This window comes from Malaya genurostris, chromosome 2 (genome assembly GCF_030247185.1).
Source record: "Malaya genurostris strain Urasoe2022 chromosome 2, Malgen_1.1, whole genome shotgun sequence".
In the NCBI taxonomy this organism is placed as follows: Eukaryota; Metazoa; Arthropoda; class Insecta; order Diptera; family Culicidae; genus Malaya; species Malaya genurostris.
Window position 1 is genome coordinate 242,464,510 of NC_080571.1, and position 24,698 is coordinate 242,489,207.

At 36.6% G+C, this 24,698-nt stretch overlaps 1 protein-coding gene across 1 annotated transcript in view; it reads right to left on the reverse strand.

Annotated features, from left to right (window-relative positions):
* Window positions 1-1,821: 1,821 nt before the first annotated feature.
* The window catches only part of LOC131428379 (uncharacterized), a 93,369-nt gene continuing 70,492 nt past the window's right edge, over window positions 1,822-24,698 (reverse strand). The window contains exons 3-8 of the mRNA XM_058592290.1: window positions 9,301-9,359; window positions 2,701-2,857; window positions 2,458-2,638; window positions 2,239-2,395; window positions 2,018-2,169; window positions 1,822-1,959 (exon numbers count right to left, since the gene is read on the reverse strand). Of these exons, the coding sequence (XP_058448273.1) occupies window positions 1,951-1,959; window positions 2,018-2,169; window positions 2,239-2,395; window positions 2,458-2,638; window positions 2,701-2,857; window positions 9,301-9,359 (715 nt within the window). The 3' untranslated portion in view covers window positions 1,822-1,950. The remainder of the gene's footprint in view (window positions 1,960-2,017; window positions 2,170-2,238; window positions 2,396-2,457; window positions 2,639-2,700; window positions 2,858-9,300; window positions 9,360-24,698) is intronic.

Below are 24,698 nucleotides of genomic sequence, written 5' to 3' on the forward strand. Positions count from 1 at the left end.
CAATAAAATACTCAAGTGCAAAAGTTGTAGAAAGCAAAGAACGAACGAATTCGTTGTACCAATTTTCTTTAATAAAATCATGATTATGAAAAAGGTTTGAAACTCAAAGACGTTTCGGAACTCAGAATCTTTATTGATATAGAATTAAATATGTATGAATTTCTCAAATAGTAATATTTTAACTAGCAAATTGATGTATCAAAATTTATTGTAAAAAAATAATATTCCAGACAAAATAAGGTTACACGTGCCTATCAATATCTCCATTTGAATTTGCCTTTGTATTTACACTACGAGAAGTTATCGTATACAATTGTTTCGAGTTAAGTTTGAATTTTCAAAAGCAGTTCAAAGAAAAGCAATTAAACTGAATAAAACTTTTTTAAACAAATGAAATAATTTTTTACGGAAATTGAGTAAAGTCACAACGTTTCAGCCGATACTTTGAAGCGGTACAGCAGTCTTGAAATCTGTTTTCAACTAAAAGGAATCCATAAAAGTTAAAATGTGTTCATTCTACCACAACGCTTCAATTAGCCGTGCTAATTCATCACCGTCTTCAAGTTTTTTCTGAGATTTTTTTAAACTTTAATTTTCCTAAACTCTGCCACAACGATATAATTTTTGAATTTGCTTTATGACTTAACCCTACAAATGGCCCGATATTTAGTATATTTCAGCTGAATTGCTATCAAAAATTGCTAGCTGAAAAATGTCTCTAGAATAGTAAGAATTGTCACCCTTCTATCGATAGCACTAACTACAGTCCAGTTTTCCATATTTTACTACTTTTCAGAAAATTAAAAATGCGCAGTTAAGTTAGCCTTTTCTTCCTACTTACAACCTCTCCTAATGGATATCCGAATATGATAACATGAAATATCGCTATGCGACTGAAAGAATACAACCATTAAATAAAAAAAAAAAGAAAACAAGTGAAAGATGTAATAAAACCGTGGTAAAGTAATCTATACATAAGTAATCCTAACTGATGCCAAACTCCCTGTCAAGCTATCTTGCGCAAATTGAAGAAAAACTATCTACTTGGTAGCTTCACTTTATCCCGCTGTTTTCCCGCATATCAGTTGCGAAAAACTTAAACCTAACTGTACAACCAGCAGGTGATTGTGCAGTTGAAATGTCCCCCTTCGTATCCCTATACACATATGGTAGTAGCTCTAGTGGCTAGTTCAATTCATTCATTACTTTAACATTCTATCTCGAACACCCGCTCGTGTCCGCAAATTGCGGCACTCTTTTGATTCGATTCGATTTATCGACTATAACTTAAACATTATACCCTTAATTTGCATTTTCTTGAGCAAAATCCATATTTTCACGTAAAATAGTAGTACTAGTTTGCATTAAAGCAGAAGAAAATGTCGCATCGTTTGATGCGGCATACTCTAGTACTACGGTCAGCCAGCAAATTTATTCATATTTCTCTATTTCATTGGATAATTCGCCTAGAAGATTATTAGTTAGCAGCTTCTCTCAGTTAGAGTTCAACGAACACAGTTCACAGTTGTTTTGGGGTCCACACAGGCCCCCACAGGACGGTGGCATTTTGAATGCCAGGACACCAGCAGTTTGGAAGTTGGCGTAGTTGTTCCAACATGCGGCCGCAGCCGCAGCTGCTGCTGGAACTTGCCACAGAGCTGCAGCATTAGATGCCAGCTGTTGCTGATGTTGTTGTAGAGTGGCTTGTTGTTGTTGTTGCTGTTGCTGCTGCTGCTGTTGTTGCTGCTGTTGTTGGTGCTGCTGCTGCTGCTGTTGTTGTTGTTGCTGCTGCTGCTGCTGTTGTTGCTGACTCTGCTGATGAGCGCTTTGATTTGGGGCGTTATTTTGATTTTGATTCTGTTGTTGACTTTGCTGTTGCTGCTGATTTTTCTTGGATTTTGCTCGGGAGGAACCTTTACTGCGGGTGACAGTACCTCCCTGGGTTTCTACTCACATGACCTAGAATTGGAGTAAAGATTTAATTTGGCTTTTTTTAAGGATTTTCAGAATTAATTACCTGAAGAATTTGGCTCGCTTCAAACGCGGTACCGGGTAACAGAATCACTGGGGTTGATACGTGGCCAGCTTCAACGCATATCATGTTCGGATATTCATCATCGCCGAAGTCTTGGCACTCGCGGGCTTTATCTATCCAAGGATTCCATACAACTAGTTACGGAAGGTAAGAAACGAAGACGGTTTTGAAAATAGTTCTGCTAAATTGATTCACGAACTTACCAGTGTCTGGGAAATTGTACTTCTGCAACCGCATTTTTCGTCCAGAAACTACATTGGTGATGATGTGTTCCTGCGGTGTATGCTGGTAGATTCTATCTGTCCATTCATTGATTGTCACTACATCACGGCCTTCCTGGTAAATAGCACCATCCCGAGTCTGTCGAGGAAAAAAAATATTAATTATACTGTAGCCTAAGATACCGTAATACCATATCGTACCTTATCTATGAAAGTACATCCGTGCAATCCGGTGATTTGACAACGCCGCACATCCGGAACTTTTAAGTATGTGTGCAGTAGTAAATTGAAGGAGAATGTTAAGTCTTTGCTAGGATTGTACACTCCGATGTGGAAATGAAGCTCCTTCTCCCGAAGAATTAATCGATAGGTGATGCGAAATCTGTAAGAAAATAATTGCAGATAAAAAACAGCCCCTTGAAACACATCTAACCTAGCACATACGGATAGTTCCACATAGACCGAGTGATTTCATTATCCATTAGACTGAAGACTGCTTCGACATCCCCACTTGGTAAGCGTTCAGGGGCTCGCTCCAGTGTCCATCGTACCACTCTGGCGAAACCATGCTGGGGTCCAAAGTTCCATGGGCCGAATTGTGCTGCAGATAAAAATATTATATTACGTTATGTTGGAATGTTTTACTTTCGAACACAATCGGAAAGATTACTACAGTAGTAACTCAACGTTGCGACTAAAGTTTCAAGTGAGTTTACATGCTTAACAATGTATTAGAGAATCTGCTTAGAAGTTCGTTCATTTGCGTCGCGCGAACTTTCAAGTGTGGATAATTATTTAAAAAACACGCTGCTTAGAATACTATTCATGAACTTCATAAGCTAAGGATTAAGAAATCATAACACCGCGATTTCGTACACGCGGTGAACAAAACGATATCTGACATGGTTTTGAAATCATCACCGAATACATAGACATGTGTACGAGTTTTCAACAACATTGAAAACCCAGAGAATCACGTTGCCGGTACGAAAGTCTGTTATCAGTGTTTAGTTTTGATTGTACACGGTACAGTGATTGAGAAAAATCATAGCCACTTTACTGGAAGTATGGCAGAAAGAATGAAAGAATTTCGATGAGTTTATTTGATCGGTAGATCGGAATTCCATTCTTCGTAATGTAGTTGGAATTTATTCATCAACTAGCTGACCCGTCGAACTTCGTCTCGCCCACAAATTTTTTTGTTCGAATTTATGTTTTCGGACAGCAGAATTGTCAAACGACTAAGCGGTTAACGTTTCTCTTCATTATTTTTCTGATTACTTAACCTACAATCAACGGAATTCGACACACATTCGCTTTAGATTAAAACGAAATAATACTTAAAATACTTCTGTTAAGCAAATTTGAGCAAATGCACAGATTGTCATCTCATCCCTTGAGTCAATGCACTGAACAGAAATCCGTCTCTAATGGCTTTGACATAAAGGATATAAGGTGCCACGTTTTCTCTTCCAGTTACCAGGTTTTCCTAATCGATAAAATAGCTCACTAACCAGAATTTCGTATTGATAAACTAAACACAATAATGAAGAGTTTCTTTTCTAGAGTTGTTCCGACGACACGACCAGGCACTCTTAAGGAAAATCTGAATAAAAAGTGTTCGTGAGCGATTTACCGCCAGTTACCAAAAATATAGCGACCCCTTGATAATGATAAAAATGATTTTCTTGAGACCTTTTAAGATTCTACGAACTTGTTACCAAGGAGCCCTATAATAAATAAACAAACCTTTTGAAAAAGTTTTGAAACAGTTGTACTATTTTAAATTGTGTGCCATCAGTGCCAAATTAATAAAAACGAAAGATTATTCTAAATAAATCGAGAATGTACGTAGCTGTACTAGGTGCCGCGAGCCATTGGCCAGGGACTCGTCCCTCTGGAGACATTCACCGTGACTGGTGACAGATTCAGAAACTCTCACAACCTACAAGTTTAACTTTTTGGATTTGCACCAACAGAACTGGGACTGGAACTGGGTGCCCAATATCCAAATTTGACATGACAGACATACGTCATCTTATATCATCATCATTGCTATCCAGTAGCTCTACCTGTAATGTAGTGTTATCAAACTCATTCATGATGCTGGTCATTCTTTTCAGGAATATCCAATCGAGTTTCCGAAACATCACTATAGCTTAATATATTGTCATCAAACTAGGAATTTCTTGCCAGTCTGCACGGAACAAACGAAGAAATTTATTGTTTGAATGTATCCGAAATGACATTTGACTACTTCAACAGGTTCCAGACGCCTTACGGGACTTACTGACTATTATCAGCTTGAGAATAAATTACCAAATAATTTGAAGCAAACTCGATTTTATGGGTGGTTTACAATGTGACAACCTATAATTTTGATCAGATCCTAAGAAGCTTGATTCCCGCACTTTTCAAGTGTCTTTCATGTTCATCAAATTTTACACATGTTTTGCGAAGGTATCAAAATAACAGAATAGACCGGATCGACTCAGTTTTATCGTTTCTATTTCGATACTTAATTTCGATAATTGGACTGATAAAAAGTTTCGGAACAGAGGTACTCCATACAAAAGATCTTGCTCACATACGGCAACCTGATTGCGCTGGTCTTACAAGAAATTTTTCATATGTTCGAGCCCCAGCTGAAATAATCGATCCACTGCCCTGACGTCTAATGTTGCTGCAGAACTTCCAACTTGCCGCGAAATAAGGATTTTCCATTTAGTTAGTTTTGTTAACATTCCTCAAGTCTTCAATAAGCGGTAACCAAGGTTTTGTTAATTGTTATTTAAAATCAATAATTTATCAACTTGTGTTGCCAGTTTTAATCAATTTTCAGGTGATTTCGTTTTGACATTACCAGTTACTGAGGGGTACTTATATTTGCGATACAGTTTCGATAGACGAGTGGCAGGTCGTGTCGTCGGTTGTTCATTCGGTAGAGTAGGATGAATTTACAATTTGTATTTAGCCCAAGTAACCAAATGCTCGTATAAAAGGATTTGGCTTAAGCGGCGGGTAGGGTCTAACATTTTTGAAAAATCATCTATCATTTTCTTTATATTTTCTCATAGTAAAACATTTTAAAAATATTGTGTGAAATTTTCAAGCCTATCGGAACAAAACTCAGCAAGTTATGGGCATTTATCTTTGCTTATCTCATACTGCGAAGAAGTGAGAGTTCGGCGCACAGGCCCATGATTTCTGCTTCGATTGGCCTAAAAAATTGACAAAACATTCTTGAAATGTTTCATTTCATAAACGCGTTTTTCTCCAAAGCAGGTTTTAAAAATCCATGTCCACCGTCATTCAAAAACTACTGAACCAGATTTTTTTTTAATTTTACACACACTTTCTACATATAAAAAACCAGACCCCAGTGTTTTCCTTTTCGTTGTTTATTACTCTGGGGAGGTTTTACAGCTACACAGTGGAGGATTTTTTCGTGAAAAAACGTTTTTTTTCCACTTATTTCTCACGAAAAAATACGGCAATACTGTAATACTCCAAATACGGCAATACTGTATAAAATGTTCAAAACGACGAATGTAACAATGAGAGATTCTCTTTGTTTACTTTCTCTTTCGATTATTACGGTATTCTTAGCAATCCTTCTCTTCAATTATTTACCGATAATAATAACCAAAGCTATCATCTTTTACTCTAGCACTGAAGAAATTACCGAAAAATGCAGGAATATTTCGCAATAATCGAATGAGAAAGTGAACAAAGAGAATCTCTCATTGTTACATTCGTCGTTTTGAACATTTTATACAGAATTTTACTTCTTGACGTATTCATTCAACCAAAAATGTATCTCATCACAGAAGAGAATTTTGCGCTACAAAACAGTTTGAATTGAGCACTGATTTTGAAAATAAATTTCCACGATTTGGAAGCGTTGTTCTGGAGTTAACCTATTCATGATGATTTGTCAAACTTTACTGAGTAGAAATGTCACTTTACACTGACAAAACAACTTTCAGATAATAGTGTAATCCTGTAATACTGAAAAAACAAACCTCCTGAAGAAACACCCGTTACAATCCAGAAGCAGATCCAATACGATCTATCAACATTGGTCCATATTACGTAGCATACTTCAGCGATCCAAGATCCAACTTGCAATGGGAATGGCAGTACTAGTCCGTTCAACCCGTATAATCCCAAGTTATATCATTAATCATATCATTGGTTAAACTTTCTTTCGCATACCGCAAGGAAGCTGATTATGGTTGATAAAAATAAAATAACTTTACTTAGAAAGCCCTAGAAAGTAGATTGCAAATAGATTCAATGACCGTTCGAATCATATTATACCGTTTTACTCCAATTTGTTTTATGAGTCATATCTTGGATTAAACTTTCTTTCACATTGCGTAAGGAGGCTGATTGCGATTGATTAAAATCGACTATGACATAGAAAGCCCTCAAATGTAGATTACAAATAGATTCAATGACCGCATGAATCATGTTATACCGTTTTACCCCAATACTGATAGGATTGATTAGAGTAAAACGGTCATGCGGTCATTGAATCATTTTGTAATCTATTTTTTAGGGCTTTCTACGAAACCAACCGAAATATAAAGTCCTAAAAATGCTTCACAGTCGATCAGTACGTGTTCCGGTTCAACGTTTGATAAATATGGCTTGACTTGTATTGAACGGTTTGGATACAGCTTCGTTGGACTTCTAGTTGGACCGTTATCCAACATGTATTCTTTGAACTCGTTCCAAAAATACAATGAATTCTATTTCATGTTTTCCAAGTAAGGTTTTTATTCAGTTTTCCAAAGCTTTGCGCTTTTCTCGAGTAAATTTCCCAAAATTTGGCAGTTTTTTTTTCTACAGTAGGATGCATCCACAACAGAAAATTTCAATGTTAGAAGATCTCGAAAATGCGTGAAGTCACCATCCTAAGTTATGAACTAATTGCAACCAGAGTGTATGTATGAAGAGGGACGAAAGCTTTCCGTTTGGAAGCAATATTTTATGACGGTGTCATTCCAAACGATCAAGCTTATGAAATTGTCAACATTTCGGATAAAAATTTTTTGTCTTTTTCAAATAGAAAAATTATGCAATCACTGTAAAAACCAAATTTTGAACCGAGGCCCAGGCTGTGAAAACGGACTTTTCATCCGACTCAGTTCATCGAGTACACACAGATCTGTATTCTAGCCGATTAATGTTACGGTGGTAGAATATAGGCCTAATTGAATTAATCATTACTTTATTTGAAATGTGAAAAGGTTTCTCATGGAAGCTAAACTAGTTGGGCTATTTGGAAATAAAAACCTGCTAGAAACCAGCAAAGAGTTCATTATGAAGAACTCGTACTTTCTGGTTGCTCATGAGATATGCTTAGAATTTAAAGCCCTATTTAGAAAATAATAGATCGTTATATTGTGCGTTTTTGCCAATTTCATTTGATTTATTTACTCTTCAACGCATTGAAATTGTAAATGTGCCGAATTTGAAAAATGGGATGACATGATGGATAAACCTCTCGTTCATGATGCCTTTCTCATATCAATCATACTATCATATATAATACTGTGGTATTCCTCAAAATAATTTTCTTCGATTCTTAAAAGAATAACCGAAATCGGTTTGTTTGACCGTCTACTGATGAAAACTATCAATTGGAGAAGATTTGAGATCGATTTAGAAAATTTTTCACGGTTTTTCACCCTTTTCAGTGATGGTATAAAATTTTTAACACACTTTACCCTATGTTTCCGGATCCGGAAGTCGGATCCGAATGAAATTCAGGAATTGCGTATCCCGATCAACACGCCATATTTGAATTATTTCTCTTCTTGATACTTGTTAGAAAATTTTGATATTTTATCTACTAACGAGACCAGACTTTTATCAGCACTTGCTACGAAATAAAATTTTTATTATAAACTTGTTACGGCTTGATGATCGGGATGGGACCAAAGGACCTTTCATTTGAACCTGAGTTTGTGAAAATCGGTCGCGCCATCTATGAGAAAAGTTAGAACACATATTTTCATTATTTTGCACATTTTACCCCATAGCTCCGGAACCGGAAGTCGGATCCAAATAACAGGAATTTTGTATGGGACCACAAGGCCTTTCATTTGAATCTAAGTTTGTGAAAATCGGTTCAGCCATCTCCGATAAAAGTTAGTGCAAAAAAACCTTACATACACACATACGCACATACACACACACATACATTTTGAGTACTCGACGAACTGAGTCGAATGGTATATGTCGGGCCTCGGTTGTCACAGTGATTGCATAACCTTTCTATATGAGAAAGGCAAAAACTGGGTTTTTAGAAGAATCAGGCGTGTCAGCAGAACGGCTTTACTAAATTTTAGGTATACGTACATCTAATAATTTTAAATTGGATTTTATTGAACGAGAATTTCATTTTTTTTTGCCTAAGAGGAGATTGGTCAATAATTGGATTAGGGTTTCCATAACAGTCAGAGCATTAAAATTCATCTGAAAGTTTCGTTCATTGCACATACGTGTTTGCAAGTAAATTACCATGGCTAAAGTACAAACTTGTAATAATGAATATTTCCTTTTTATATATCGAAATACCCGAAAAATTTCCCAATCCTCAACTAGCGGGCCTATTATAATGTTTATTTTTTTGTGACGTAGGATTGCCGCTTTAAGCTTAAACTGAAGTTTAAAAGAATACTCAAAAGAGGCGATTTGGGTCTAATCTCTGGGTCCGTAAATTTTTATCTCGCGAACCTGGAAAAGCGGAACGAACCGGAAATTTAAATCGGCAATCCACTCAAGTGGCTGACGAATAGACGAGCTGTAGCATACTTTTGTTATCTACTAGGCGTTTATGATTTCATTTAAACGAGATTTGAACTGATTTATACTTGTCGAATAAGTCAGTGTCGAGTTATATGCGGCTAGATTAAGTGTAAAAGACTTCAGTCTAACTTCTCGATTTTTATTAGTGCATGTTCAAAACAACCGTGTAAAAAATGATCGAAAGTTAGTTGAATCTGGTAAATACATATTTTTTATACTTACGGAAAACAAATGGTATGCCTCCTCGGATTGCTTTTTTCCCGTCAAATACTGCCAATTTGCTGAAAAAATGAAATGAATAAGTTACTACCTCTTATACACTATTGTTTTTAATATTTGTGATAGAAGTTAGAGTAAAAATCCTCCAACAACAACAAGGCTGAAATTTGTGACAACTTGCGTTCGATTCAATCGGTCAAAATCAGAGAATATCAGAGAGAGAAAGTAGTGTATTTGGACTCATCCATGAACTTCATAGCCTCACCTGGTAAATATCAAATGGCTGGGTGAAATGTTGGAATCGTCCTTAATCACAGAATATTTACTCATTTCGTCAAGCAAATGTAGATCACATATCCACACAAAATCAGCCATCAAAATTATTTGTCCAACTATTGGATACGTATTTTGCCTTTCTCATATAGAAATGCTATGCAATCGCAGTGAAAACCGAGGCCCGGAGGGCCGAGTGTCATATACCATTCGACTCAGTTCCTCGAGATCACAAAATGTATGTGTGTATATGTATGTATGTGACAAATAATGTCACTCAAGTTTCTCAGAGATGGCTGAACCGATTTTCACAAACACAGATTCTAACGAAAGGACCTATGGTTCCATGGGACTTTTGGTTCCGGAATTAAACCATTATGCACCAAAAAAGGAAAAAAATGTTACACACGTCTCTCAGAGATGGCGTGACCGATTTTTACAAACTTATATGCAAATGAAAGGTATTATGTGTTTTTAATTATTTAACACGACGATGCAAAATGAAGAAAAATTCTTATTCACTTGACATAACTGAGGTAAGGTTAGTTTATTTCTTGACAGAATCTCCTAGTGATAGTTTTGGAAACATAAGCGATATGAGAAAGGCATCATTGCACCAAAAAGTAAAGTCCTGGCATTATATTCCTTTTGTGGAATTAGGCCTTTCTGTTTCAACAGACTTCGCAGCCGATTCTTAAGAGTACAGAATCATTGCATAGCTAGTACTAGTACAACTAGTACAACCCGCGCTAATTACACCACTAGGTGGATATGTGCAAATCTATTAGAAAATGCACACTCAATTTTCCCGGAAATTTCTTAACAAATTGTTACAAACTAAGATGAAAGTAAAACGTTTTGAAATTCTTTTAAAGTTCTCGACAAGTTAATCCAGATCCGACTTCCGGTTCCGGTATTACAGCGCGGTAACTAAAAATTTTTATTTTCATGAGTATTTTTCACAAATGATGGCGAAACGAGATGGAAATTTTTATAAAACTGCTAATTTCGTCTAGTTGGCAGACCTTGTTAGTTGGTGGATATATAAATTTACTTTGGGACTACTAGTGCCCGGTTTTCGCTTCCAAACGCACCAGTAATAGTGAAGAAAAGCTCCAAAAACGGAACTCACTTCAGTTAAACCGATTTTCACAAATCATGATTCAAATTAAAGCTCTCATATCATTGTCTTAAAAGATACTATGGAATTTTATCCAGATCCAACTTCCGGTTTCGAAATTATAGGGCAATGCGCGTTGCGGTTAACGCTTTTCAAGACGATCCGATTTTCAACGTCAAGTATAATTTGTTTTGAAAAAATCATATCACAAAAACTGATCAAGATTGTTAGGTGAATTTCCTCGCGAATTGAGTTCTTACGGAGCCCAAATATCGAGCTTCACCCAAGACGTTAATTTTCACACAAACTTCTGAACTTTCAGGGATATATTTCGATAATAAACATTTTTAAACCAATTTTAGCACGTGCGTTTTGCTAAGCGATCAACACTTTGTGAGCCTAGGTCGCTTTTATGTCTTTAAGAAAATAGTAAAATTTGTCGAAAATGATTCTCTATGTAAAAAACTGATCATAAAAAGACAGGTAAAAAAAATTACACGGCAATGTGTTCAATAAAAATACAAAGGCAGCGAACGAAATTCAAGCTAAAATAACTTGCCACTTCCAACCCTACAGTTTCGCCAAATTATTTTTGCAACAGTGCAATTATCGATTCAGACGTTCGCAAAGCGTTCTTCATATCCGATAGTTTTTACAGTGGCAGCAGCTTTGTTTGTTTATATTTTTGTTGGTTGTCGCTCTGTGTTTGATGTTTCAACTAGCAAAACATGCCAGTGTTTAATGTTTTGAAGCGCTTTTGCTTGTTTGTTTTCAAGCGGCTTGTTGCAGTGGCAGCACACCAAAGATAAATAATAAAGACATGTACGTGCATATAAATATTTTTGAAAAATGTGGTTCGTTCCCGGTACCTTCTGAAATGACCGCACTCACCGCTTGGTGGAGCGCGAGATTAATTGCATTGTTATCATTTCAACCAAAGTGTGCCATAAAATCTCAATATATACAAATGAGCTACCGAATCGAAAGGGTTCTCACGGTTGGACATTTGCATTAGAAATGTAGGATGGGAACTCAGCAGTGCAACCAATTTATCACCATTGTTGCCAGTTTTACGGAGGACTGAAGATGTGCGCCAAAAAAAGATCGTGACTGTCATGTCTGGAAATTCGTTTGTGAGCACACCGTGAATCCAAATATGGCTGAATGTTTTTGATTTTTGTTACTGAGCAGTGTTTGTAATTGTTTTAGAGCAACTTCAGTAACAATTGTTTTTATCTTGTGACTTGTAACTGTTTAATAGATTTAGATTTAAGCAAACGCATAAGATGCTATTGTATACTCTACTCAAATGAGTTGAAATTTTTCCGGACAGGTAAATGAATCGAAACCATTGAACGATTATATTTTCACTCTGTTCAAAAAAGCTCAACTTGAGGTATGTAAACATAAAAAGTATCGGAACTACTGTGATAATTGAAAGTCGATAAAAGAAATTGACTGAATCATCATAGCTGGCATCGAGGTATTGCAGCAAAAAACCGCGATTTACTATCTATCATTTGAAGCCTCACCCGCGTAGTAAATTTTTGCATCCGAGCGCTCTTCTTGAATAGGTGGGCGTGTGCAGCATGTGCTGACGGTTCGGTTGATCTACAAATTTGAAAGGTGCAATGATCCAGTGGCGTGAGGCCTCGGTGCCTACTATGTGGTACAAATTATAGAAATGATTTTCACCGCGCTCGGAAGTTCTAATTTATAGTAATTTCGGGTTTCGCCCTAGCAGATGGTAGCGACTAAGCAATGGTTTTGGGCCGTTACTCGCACATATTAGTTCTGCCATTACCGAGCCGTGCTGATCGAACAATTCTACATTCCGATTTATTTACAGTTACGCCTGACATAACAATTAAAATAATGCATGCAGGCTCGATCTACCGTACGTACTATCAAAGCTCAGTTTTCCATATTTCTATTGAATAACGGAATATACACGACACGTAAAACAATGGTGATGTGAAATAAACAATATTTGAAACGGAAATTCTATTGAAAATTATCATCGATTTAATACTGCTTTATGATGCATTCATTTTTCAATCCATTTGAAATCAACTATCGATTTTGAGGAAGTTCTTTTTTATCCAAATTTTCATAGGTTTTTATGCGAATTTTCAAAGTTATGTCAAAATTTTCTCGTTTCATCTTAGAAATGCACAAAACGTCGAGATCTATCGTTATCTCAAAAGTAATTTTCAACTCGACTCTCTGGAAGTTCTCAAAAAATTTGTTTTTCGAAATAACACCAGATCTCGATGTTTGGCAACAAAAAGTTTTGTGGTTTCTTTGCGAGTTGTCAAAGTTATGCCGGTTTCTATGTGAATTTTTAAAGTAATGCGGTTTTTTTGTGGTTCGCATCTTATGCATAAAAAAAGAATTGAGTGCGCGTAGAAATAATTGGTTCGATTGTTCGATTCGTTATAGTCGAAGTTTATTCGTATGGCCAGGGACAATATGGTCTACAGTTTTGTGGGTAATTTACAAAAACTTATCTCTATTTTGCTTCGTCGCATCCAGTAAAAGAGCATTTTTAAGACTCTTCACCCTAAAATTAACAATTTTAGCACTCTTCACCCTGTACTTCCGGAGTCGGAAATCGGATCCGAATGAAATTCAGAAGTTTTGTATGGGATCATAAGAACCCAAGTTTGTGAAAATCGGTCATGCCATCTCTGAGGGATGTGAGTAAGTAATTCTAAATTAAAACTTTTACTCTAATCACCCTATAATTCCGGAACCGGAAGTCAGATTTCGAAAATAAAACATAAAAACCAATTATCTTCGAGATATATTGTTTTATTGTTTAAATTTTGCTGCAACCTATTCTTTCATCGAGCCGTTTAAGCCAGAGTCAAAATTGTCAACTGATGATGCAAATTGGCCTGTTTAGTTATGAAGTATGCGTATCCAAAACATATGCTAGGTAAAAGGATCGCAAAAATTTAAAGGGATTTGCGTGGAACCGCTCCATTGCTAAACCGCGGCGCGAATGATTGAATCAGTTTCATCTACGGGACATACACAGAGAAAAATATTTTGTAAATTTACACAAATTTTCATGCACTTGTTTCTTTACAGTTCTTCATTTTTCGATTTACTTTGAAAGCAAAAATAACTGAGGGTGGGAAGTGAATTGCCGATTTAAATTTCCCGGTTTTCCCGGTATGTGAGATATGCATGTTTTAAACAGATATTTCATGTCAAAAAATACATTGAATAGGAAACATTCATTAAGAAAACCAAAAATAGGGCACGGATATAGCGTGAAGGGTAAGTCGATGCCGTTCACGCCGCCCGCCTGGGTTCGATTCCCAACCCCAGAATATTTATCTGTCCCGAAGAGGAAAATGATCTTAAGGTTAAAACCTCTATAATTGAAACAAAAAGAAAACAAAAGGCCCTTTTCTAGTCATCTAGGGGTTTCATTTACAAGTAATCGGTTTCTTCCGAGCAAATATGACTGGTTTTCTTATTTTTTGGTATACATATGGTTGAAAAAAAAATCAATAAGGAACAACAATTAATAAAATGGATGCTTGCTACTCTGGGAACCCAACAACAATCTATGCCTGCAATTTCAAAGCATTTTTAAATTGCTGCAATTTCAAAGCATTTTAAAATTTTAAATTGTTTTTCTGGAATTGAAAGTGGAAATCTCAGTTCGGCGGGACAATTATAAAAGGCATGATGACACAGCGAACCTAACACAATATTGTCATTGCCAGGACTTCGGCCATGGTATAACAAGTTGTCACATGGACATACGCTATTAAAATTATAGTAATTCATTCGTAAGCACGTATGTTTAATGAAAGATACCCTCATATAAATTATCATGCTCTGATTGTGATGGAAACCATAAAACCAATGTCCTATCAGACAAAAAATCCGAATTCTTATGCAACGAAATTCAATTCAATTAGATGTACATATACTGGCTCTTCTACAACAATAACCTTTTATTTCTAATGTATCTGTTAGTCGAAAAACCTGTTTTAATCCACCTAGTGGTGTAATGATGCCTTTCTCATATCAATCATACTGTCATATATAATACTGTGCTTTTCTTCAAAATAATTTTCTTCGATTCTTAAAAGAATAACCGAAATAGGTTTGTTTGACCGTCTACTGATAAAAACTATCAATTGGAGAAAATTTGAAGTCGATTTAGAAAACTTTTTACGGTTTATCGCCGTTTTCAATGATGGTATAATATTTTTAATATTAACACACTTTACCCTATATTTCCGGATCCATAAGTCGGATCCTGATGAAATTCAGAAATTACGGGTCCCATACGTAATTTCTGAATTTCATCAGGATCCGACTTATGGATCCGGAAATATAGGGTAAAGGACCTTTCATTTGAACCTAAGTTTGTGAAAATCGGTCGCGCCATCTATGAGAAAAGTTAGTACACATATTTTTATATTTTGCACGTTTTACCCCATAACTCCGGAACCGGATGTCGAACCCAAATAATATTCAGGAATTTTTTATGGGACCACAAGACCTTTCATTGGAATCTAAGTTTGTGAAAATCGGTTCAGCCATCTCCGAGAAAAGTTAGTGCACTTATTTTCAAAATTTTTGGCACATGTTACCCCATAATTCCGGAACCGGACGACGGATCCAAATATGAGAAAAGTTAGTACATATTCATATTTTGCACGTTTTACCCCATAACTCCGGAACTGGAAGTCGGATCCAAATAATATTCAGGAATTTTTATGGGACCACAAGACCTTTCATTGCAATCTAAGTTTGTGAAAATCGGATCAGCCATCTCCGAGCAAAGTTAGTGCAAAAAAACGTAACACACACACACACAGACATTTTGTGTACTCGACGAACTGAGTCGAATGGTATATGACACTCGACCCTCCGGGCCTCGGTTCAGAAGTCGGTTTTCACAGTGATTGCATAACCTTTCTATATAAGAAAGGCAAAACAATAGGTACATCCGTCATGTCATCCCATTTTTGAAATGCAGTATGTACACGATTTCAATGCGTTGATGAGCAAATAAATCAAACGAAAGCGGCGAAAACGCACAAGATATCGATCTATTTTTTCCTAAAGAAAAGCTCTAGATGCTAATCATCTCTCGTGGAGTAATCAGAAAAATAATCAAAAAGTACGAGTTCTTCATGATGAACTCTCCGCTGGTTTTTAGCCAGTTTTATTTCCAAATAGCCCAACTAATTTATCTTCTATGAGAAATCCTTCTACAATTGCTCTAGTTTTAGAAGATCAATTACACATTTGTATTGAACTGATTTTGGTTCAGATCATCTACCATTCATTCTAAAATTCAAGATTTCAAGTTAAGCAATGATTAATTCAATTAGTAATTTAAGTTCTGCTTTGACTTTGAAGTCGACAGTTTTTCCAATTTTGTCAAACACAAATGAAAGCTCTTTTGAATTTTGACTAATTTTGTTCAAATTACCGTGATACTTTACCAAGTGTGTTGAATATTTTTCTAAAACTTAATAAATCCAACAGAATTATCCAAATTATGCTTATTTTTTAAGATGAGCTTTCATTGCGCTGTTCTGGATAACAGCTTGGAAAGTTCTGATTGATTTAAAACCCTTGAAAATCCAATTTGCAATGGATTGCACAACATAGAACCTGGATGGATCAATAAGTTGTTTCAACACTCTTACTGAAGATTTCGCTCAAACGCAAAATTGAATATTGTCTCCAACTTGTTGAATAAAAAAAAATCATGATGCTAAAAATTATGACTCATATTTGGGCTAGTAATACTTTTCCCGGGTTGTCACTAAAATTCTCGGTTTTTTTTCGGTGAAACCAAATTCCCGACTTTTTCCCAGTCACTTGCCACCCTGTTTAACTGATGTCTATTTTACAGTACACACCAAAAAAAATTGAATAATACAGGTGACTTAATTCCTCATACGATGTAATTCATGAAGACCTAATCTGTCAAATGACGGAAATTTTCATTTGTAATGACTTAATGTTAGATTAGTTTGAATTTTACTGGTTTCGACTGTAACTTGCATTCTGCTAGCAGGTGTGACTGTATGAATTTAAATGCTCCTTTTACCAGTCATGCAGATGTGTGCTTCTGTAGCTCAGTCGATTAACAGACGTACTTGCGATCCAATGGTTCTCGGTTCAAGTCGCGGCGGCTGCTACCAGTGTTCTTATTTTATTTCAACGAATTTCATGTCATGGAGTTTTAGACACAATATTAAATGTTCTTCCACGTGAATTTGCGTGAATTGTGACGCTCCGTTTATGTGCATCTAATAAGATGTAAAATCACAGGGATTTTTTTAAGTGTGTACTATTCATTTACATGTCGTGTAAATTTCATTATTTTTTCTGTGTCCGAGGTGCGACAATTAAGTAATGATACTTATTTTATTGTCGTGCTTGTGGCAAACTTGCGTAATTTCGAAATTTTTCTCCCCTTCCCCGGTATCCTTCTGCTCTTCATTGGTATATTTGTCGTCATTCTAGCATGTGTAGTTCGTCTGCTGTGTCGTTTTGAGTAGACGTGTGTTGGTGATGCTCGTCACGAAAATTAAAAGTTACTTCTCAAGAGCAACGCGCCGCGAAAAAATTTTGCGAAAAGATTGGGCGAAACAGCCTCGGAAACGTACCCTGATATTGTAAAAGTGCATGATGATAGTAACACATGGATCAATAAGTCCCGAGACTAACAATGGAAACAACATTTTTTTTTGCAAAATTTTTTTTTATTCATCAACATAATCACCTTTTAGGGTGATACAATGGTCCCAACGTTTTTCCAATTTTTCGATACCATGTTTATAAAAAAAATTTATCTCTCGCTTCAAAATAAGCTTCAGTTTCAGCGATGACGTCCTCATTTGAGCCAAATCATTTTCCCTGGAGCATTTTTTTAAGATCAGCAAAGAGCCAGTAGTCACTGGGGGCTAAATCTGGCGAGTATAGGGGTGGGGAAGCAGATCAAAGCCCAATTCGTTCAATTTCGCCATTGTTTTCATTGTTTTGTTCATTGCTGTTTTTGTTCCATCCAAAGCAATCGCGGCACCCACTTGGAAAAAACCTTTTTCATGCTCAATTTTTCATGAAGGATAGTAAATACACTTCCATATGATATCTGTGTCATCTCAGCAATCTCACGGAGCTTCACTTTACGATCTTTCATTATAATTTTTGTCACTTCACTCACATTTTCCGGTGTAACGGCTTCCACAGGTCTACCCGAGCATTCCGCGTCATTTGTGTCGGTATGACCACGTTTAAACTCGGCGAACCACGACAAATCGTTGCTTTTGATGGACAAGAGTCCGGATAACATTTTTCAATCCATTGTTTCGCTTGCACGGTGTTTTTACCCATTAAAAAAATAATGTTTTATCAAAATACGAAACTCGGGTTTTTCCATTTTCTAAACAAACTACAAAACGACTTTACTCCAACCTCGATAACTCAGCTGTTTCTTGTCGGATCGACTTAAAATTTTGGCCCGTTTCAAGCAAAGGTTAGTACTCTAGAAAGACGTGGTTACTGGTTTACTACGAGGGGCATCTCTGCTTTAGTCTCGGGACTTATTGATCCATGTGTTACTCTTGGTCGTTGGAAGATGTTTTGGTGGCTTTAAGAGTATAAGAACTTATTCACGTCTACTATCGCCAAGTACTCGAAATTTTGCGGAAACGAGTCAACAGGGTGCGCTCAAACATAGTTTGTCACTGGATCCTTTATATCGACAACGCCCCGTGCCACACCGTCATCCGCGTGTCGCAGTACTTGGTACCTAAAGGGATCACCGCGTTGCAACAACCGCCTTTTTCTCCCGTTCTGCCACCCTGTGACTTTTTTTTGTTCCCTAGAAAAAAATCGGTGGTTAAAGGAACCCATTTTGAGTCGATTACAGACATCTTGGCGCGCGTGATGAGGGTACCCGTTAATAAGTCCCAGTCAAAGCATTACAGAAATGTTACGAAGCATGGAAAACGCGCTGGAATCGTTGTATAGTTGCCCAAAGAGACTATTTCGAACGGTATGTTGGAGTTGTAACGCTTTTTATGTCAGACCTTGTATTCAAAATTTCGACGGGTGGGTGAGTCATTTTCTGCTTACATCGAGAGATGCCGAAAATGTTGCCTTGTTACTCAACAGGTAAATTATTGACTTTTGCCAAAAGAATCGACCGTCCTAATTGACCCCTGGTAGCTCAGTGGTGAAACAATTCATCAATGGTACCAAAATGGTAAAAGCAGTTTGTTTGCCCAAAGGCTTTCACCGCAACAAATTTTCAGTTCATTTTTATTGTAATTAAACTTCAATTCTCAAATGTTATAACTAACAAACTTTATAACTGAGTAAATCCAAAGATGATTGTAGACGTAGCTTTGTCATAACTTATGTAGACCAAGTCTTTCCCTAGAAAGTCTTCTTCATGTGACCTCTTTGCATCGCTTACGATCATTTTATGGTCACAACGACCTATTCAAATAACCATCCCCCAAAAAAGAGACCTTTCCATTAACTACACTCTTCACCGTCTCCGTTCCGGGTAGTGATAATGATGAGTTTCTCTTTAATTCTCATTAACTGTTAATTCTGTTCGGATGTTTTTTTTTCTTATTCGTTTGTCTCTAAGATAATGACGAAACATTTCCGTGCATGTGTGCCTACGTGCACGACGGCAAGATCGTAGTTTTTTTTTGTGTCCAAGGCAACAAACCAGAATAACGTCAATAGTGGCACGGGTCAAGTGCGAATATACCTGAGCGAGTACTGAGGCGTTGTTTTGCTCCATCGCCCCATCAACGATTAGCAGTACGTTTCTATCACATAAAAGCATTCGTAAGAAATCATAAATGACCAACTGTCAAGATAATTATTTCATATCGAGAAAATGTTTTGCTTCTTCAGAACCTAAACTTCGGTTTTAAATTCAACATGTAGCATTTTCAATCGAAAATTTGACTGATTTTGTAAAAAATCACTAGTACTAATTTTGTTCTAGAATTTGTTATTTGTTTCTCATGTTGGAGAGGTGGCATTTTGGGACTAAGTCTATATGTATCGAAAGTTTCACTAAAATCCGAGAGGGTGCTGTCACCTCCAAATACGATTTAACGCAAAATTCGTCATACGGAATTGGTGATTGAACATAGACAGACTGCGTGAAAGCAAACGACTTACCCACTTAATTTTCATCTCCTGTTAAAAAATTCAATTCCACTCATTCAAGTGGCAATATACCTTCCGGTGCGAGAAAAAGAGTTGAGATCTTCCGCTTAATCTAAAACATGAGTAAATAATTCTATTTTGATGCACCAGAAAGTATTGTATGTTTAGGGGTTTTGTTTGTTTGTGCAAAAAGCACATATTTTATTTCCATTTCTTCGCGTTTCGCCTTCGGCTCATCAGTGCTTAAAGCAGTTCAAATTGAACTGCCATCTCGTGCCTAGCAGTTCAACTTAAACCGCTAAGCAGACGCAAGTATTGTATGGATAACGTCCCAAAACTTTTTTGTGGTCAGTAGCTGGCTGGCTTTTTGGGATAAAGATGATCTGGGTCGGTGGATGAACTCAATTATTCCTAAAATATCGACAAAGCCATGATTCAGGGGACTGGATGTGAGTTGGGACTTCATTCGTGTGATGTCCAGACTCATGTCCAATCACTACACGTTAGATGCACATCTCCTTAGAATTGGACTTCCCGAGACTAATCATTGTACAGAGTCCGCCATCTAACTTTTTTTTTTGAACTAGCGGTTATTTCGACATTGGTAACCTTAATGTCATTTCTGATTTGACAGAAACTTAATTTTATCCTTCCGCTGAACGAAAATGGTTGTGTATAACGCCTGAAAATAAAGCAGTTTTACTTTGAAAATCAGCTTGAAGAAGACGCCGATTTTTGCCAAAAAATCATCTTCACGGATGAAGCACATTTTCATCTCGTCGGGTATGTTAATAAGCAAAATTGTCGCATCTGGGGACGGAAACACCCTGTACTTGTGGCGAAGGTTATCGCGATATTGATCATGTCGTTTGGACATAGGTGGAGTGTCGTGATGTCAGATCTCAACTAATAAATTCCTTGCGTACTCAAGGTAGACTATCCAATGTCCCAGTTCGCGACATTCTTGCATGTCGTAACTTTCCTTGCATGAAACTTCTTTATCATTTCATTAAGTCCATTGGAATTTCAATTTAAATTTTATTTTATGTTAGACTGTTTTCTCTTTCATGAGTTCAACCAATAGCCATCTATATGATATTGAATAAAAGTTATTAACTGATACAAAGAAATCTGAAATAGCAATAGTTATAAGGTCATGTACAAAATAAATGTATTTTATTTAAAGTAATTTATGATAGCAACTCGCTTGATACAAAAAGTGTTTAGATCAACTAATAAATACCAACATACTCATATGATATTCGAAATGTATTCGGTTTAAAGTACCGGGTTGGCGGTTCAATGCATAGGACGCTGGACTTACAAGCCAGTTGTCGTATGTTCGAGCCCCGACCTGGAAGGATTCTTAGTGTCAGTAGGATCCATAGTAGAGATGGGCAATTCGTTCGCGAACGGTTCAAAGGAACTAGTTCTTCTGAAAGAATGAATGAGCAATAGTTCCTTTTTCGAGAACGGTAGTTCCTCAGTTCAAAGTGATGGGACCGGTAGAGAACGGTAGTTCGGTTATAAGAAAGCTTCATCATGAAAATACAGTTCAAATTCGTGGGACCTTTTTTTTTTGCTCGCTTAATCTAACAAAACTCAGTTCTCGTTCAGTCTTTGCACAAACAAATCAGCTATGAAAAGAACGAACGAATGACTCAGGAGAACTAGTTCTTCCAAAAGAGCTCCTGAACGGTTCTTTGAAATGAACTGTTTTGCCCATCTCTAATCCATAGTACTAGCCATGCAATGATTCTGTACGCTAAGAATCGGCTGCGAAGTCTGTTGAAACAGAAAGGCCAAATTCCACGGAAGGAATGTAATGCCAAGACTTTGCTTTGCATTAAGTACTATGAATTGTGGATGCTACGGCAAAGAAAAACTTATGTATATTGCCTATGAAATAAACGTATATATGAAAAAAGGTGCAAAATCAAGATTGGCTTACTCTGATTTGGATGAAACTTTGCAACAATCTTCAGTTAGGCTAACCTTTCGTTTTGCAAGGACGGGGAGACCAATTTAACTGAAGACTGATTTGAAAGAGGGCGAATGTATTGTGCATAAAATTTCTCTAAATCGTTGTATCTCTAGAACTGTTATTGATAGGAAATCAATTGAACGCTTTAAAAAATCTACATACCGAAGTATAATTCTAACCATTCTTCAAGAATTCTAAAACGCATCCAACGTTTTTTTTCGATTTTTTTTATTCTGAACCTATTATTCAAGCCAACACATTACCGTTAATGTGACTAAGGGGCTGTCCATAAAAGACGTCACGCTTTTTTTGACGATTTTTGACTACCCATCCCCCCTTTGTCATAAATTGTCACAGAAGTAACGATTGTTGATTGTACAAAAATAGTGTCGGAGACGAAATTGTAGAAAATCGGTTGAACTCATTGAAAAAATATGTACTAAAAAAAGTCGAATGCTTTGTAAAAATTTCAGAAAAATTGCCAAAAAAATAAAATTCGAAAAATTGTCTTATCAAATTATTTTTCAATAATTTTCTTTTTTTCAAACCTAAGGTTTATATCCACATTTGACGTTAATGTGGTCAGTGGAAACGAAGAAATAAATAAAATAATGATTGGTTGGTATTTTTCTAGAGCGAAAACACAAACAGAATCTCTATGACAATGACAACTTTGTTTTCTTAGCGAATCGATTCGGTCTAATAGTCCATGTTGAGTCACTCAGTAATATGTGGTCAGGGCGGGAGGCATCCTAGTAAGTCGCTGGTCACCTACGAGAATCAGCTGATTACATGTCAGATTTTTGAACAACGCTAAACGTCTGTGCACTGACTACAGACGAAGATAACCGTTCAACAATGGTTACTAGTGATCCTAGTACTTCTATTTCAAACAAACGCTTTCACCATCAAATCAACTAGCAACTGCTATCAATGCAAAACAAGACGCACTACAGCAATTTGAATCGAGCACAAGACTACGAACAGCAAAGAAAATGGAGACCACAATAACACCGATGAAGCAACGGATGATAAGACGAGCCGCGAACATTTGTGCCCCTTAATCATCGCTGGAAGGAAATAATCTCCTCTCCCCTAAGAAAAAGGGTTACAACGAGATCCAATAAAAAAATGGTTTAACCCACAAAAAAATTGCTCAATCGGCCACGTAAAGCTTGTATAGGAATAATTCTGAATCAAATTTTTTATTAAATAAAGAAAAGTCACTTTTGAACCGTAGAAGCGTCTGCCTGTTATTTATCACAAAATTTGTCTTATTTAGACTCAAAATAAGAGTGATGTTTAACGCCCGTATTTTTTTACGAAAAACCAGTACATTTTGCGCTAAAATAAGAAAAATACTGTTTATTGACATCCAAAAACAGTAGTACATTTCGCAGTATGCATTTTATTTAACAATAGTGAATAAAAACATAGTTTTTTATTATTTTTCTTTTTTAAGGTGCTTTTAGTTCAATACAAATTTTTAAAAAATGCTTCAATTAACCATCAAACATTTATTGCACAAAAATTAAGTTTTTTCTGAGCATCGAATTTTTTTGACGACCAATGTTGACGATTAAAATTCTGTATTAATTTTCTGACATGAAAAATACAGTACATTGTAATGGGAAAATACAGTACAAATCAAAATACAGTACATTCTAGGATGAAAAACAGTACGCAGTATTTGGATCAAAACTCAGTACGAGACTGTAAAATATAGTACAGATACGAGCGTTAGTGATTTGGCATAAAACGTCATTTGCTGCATACTGAATATTGTTGACAAGTGTAAAAAAAACAATCAAAAAACGTGATGATGATGATGTTTGTGCACAATTTTGATAAATTCAAAAAGCCTTGGTATTACATTCCTGTAGTGGAATTTGACTTTCTGTTTCAACAGACTTCGCAGCCAATTCAGAGTGTACAGAACCATTGCATGGCTGGTGCTACGATTCTACTGACACTACGAATCCTTCCAGGTCGGGGTCGAACATACGACAACTGGTTTGTAAGACCAGTGCCCTTTGCATTGAACCGTCAACCCGGGATTGGATGATAAATCCAATAAAACGCTATTTGACATGAATTTCATTTATAGAAGTAACAGGAGCGCAGGGCTTGGCATGATTCAAGCAAACAGTAAGCGCAGCGTTTAAATGATGCGTTTGAATTGGTATAGCAAAATCCTGCACTACTGTTACTAATATGTTTCAAGCTAAATAGGGTAAACTAATCAGCTGCATAGCATGCGTTGTGATTGAACTGTTTTCTATTCAAACTTAGCTATTGGATGAACTAATGGACGCAGTTGGAGTCAGAACTAAGTCTGAAAAGGGTCAATTATTAAATTAAAACTCCGATTGTCTCGAAGCAAGAATGTCACGAACTGAGACATGGGATAGTCTACCTTGGGTACGCAAAGAATATAGTTGAGACGTGACATCACGATACTCCACGCATGTCTAAACGGCATGATCAATATCACGGTAACCTTCGCCACAAGCACAATGATTAGTCTCGGAGAGCCCAATTCGAAGGAGATGTGCATGTAACGTGTAGTGATTGGACATGAGCCTGGACATCACACGAATGAAATCCCTACTCACATCTAGCCCTCTGAACCATGCCTTTGTCGATATTTTAGGAATAATTGAGTATATCCACCGACCCAGATCATCTGTATCCCAAGAAACTCGCCAGCTTGCAAGTGTTTTTTTTTTGCGAGAAGCTCTATAGTATTCGTTGAACGTAATCGGCTCTTTCATTGCGCGAAACGTTATATTTTGTTCGGCACATAAGCAAAGCGATAATTTTATATCTGCTTAG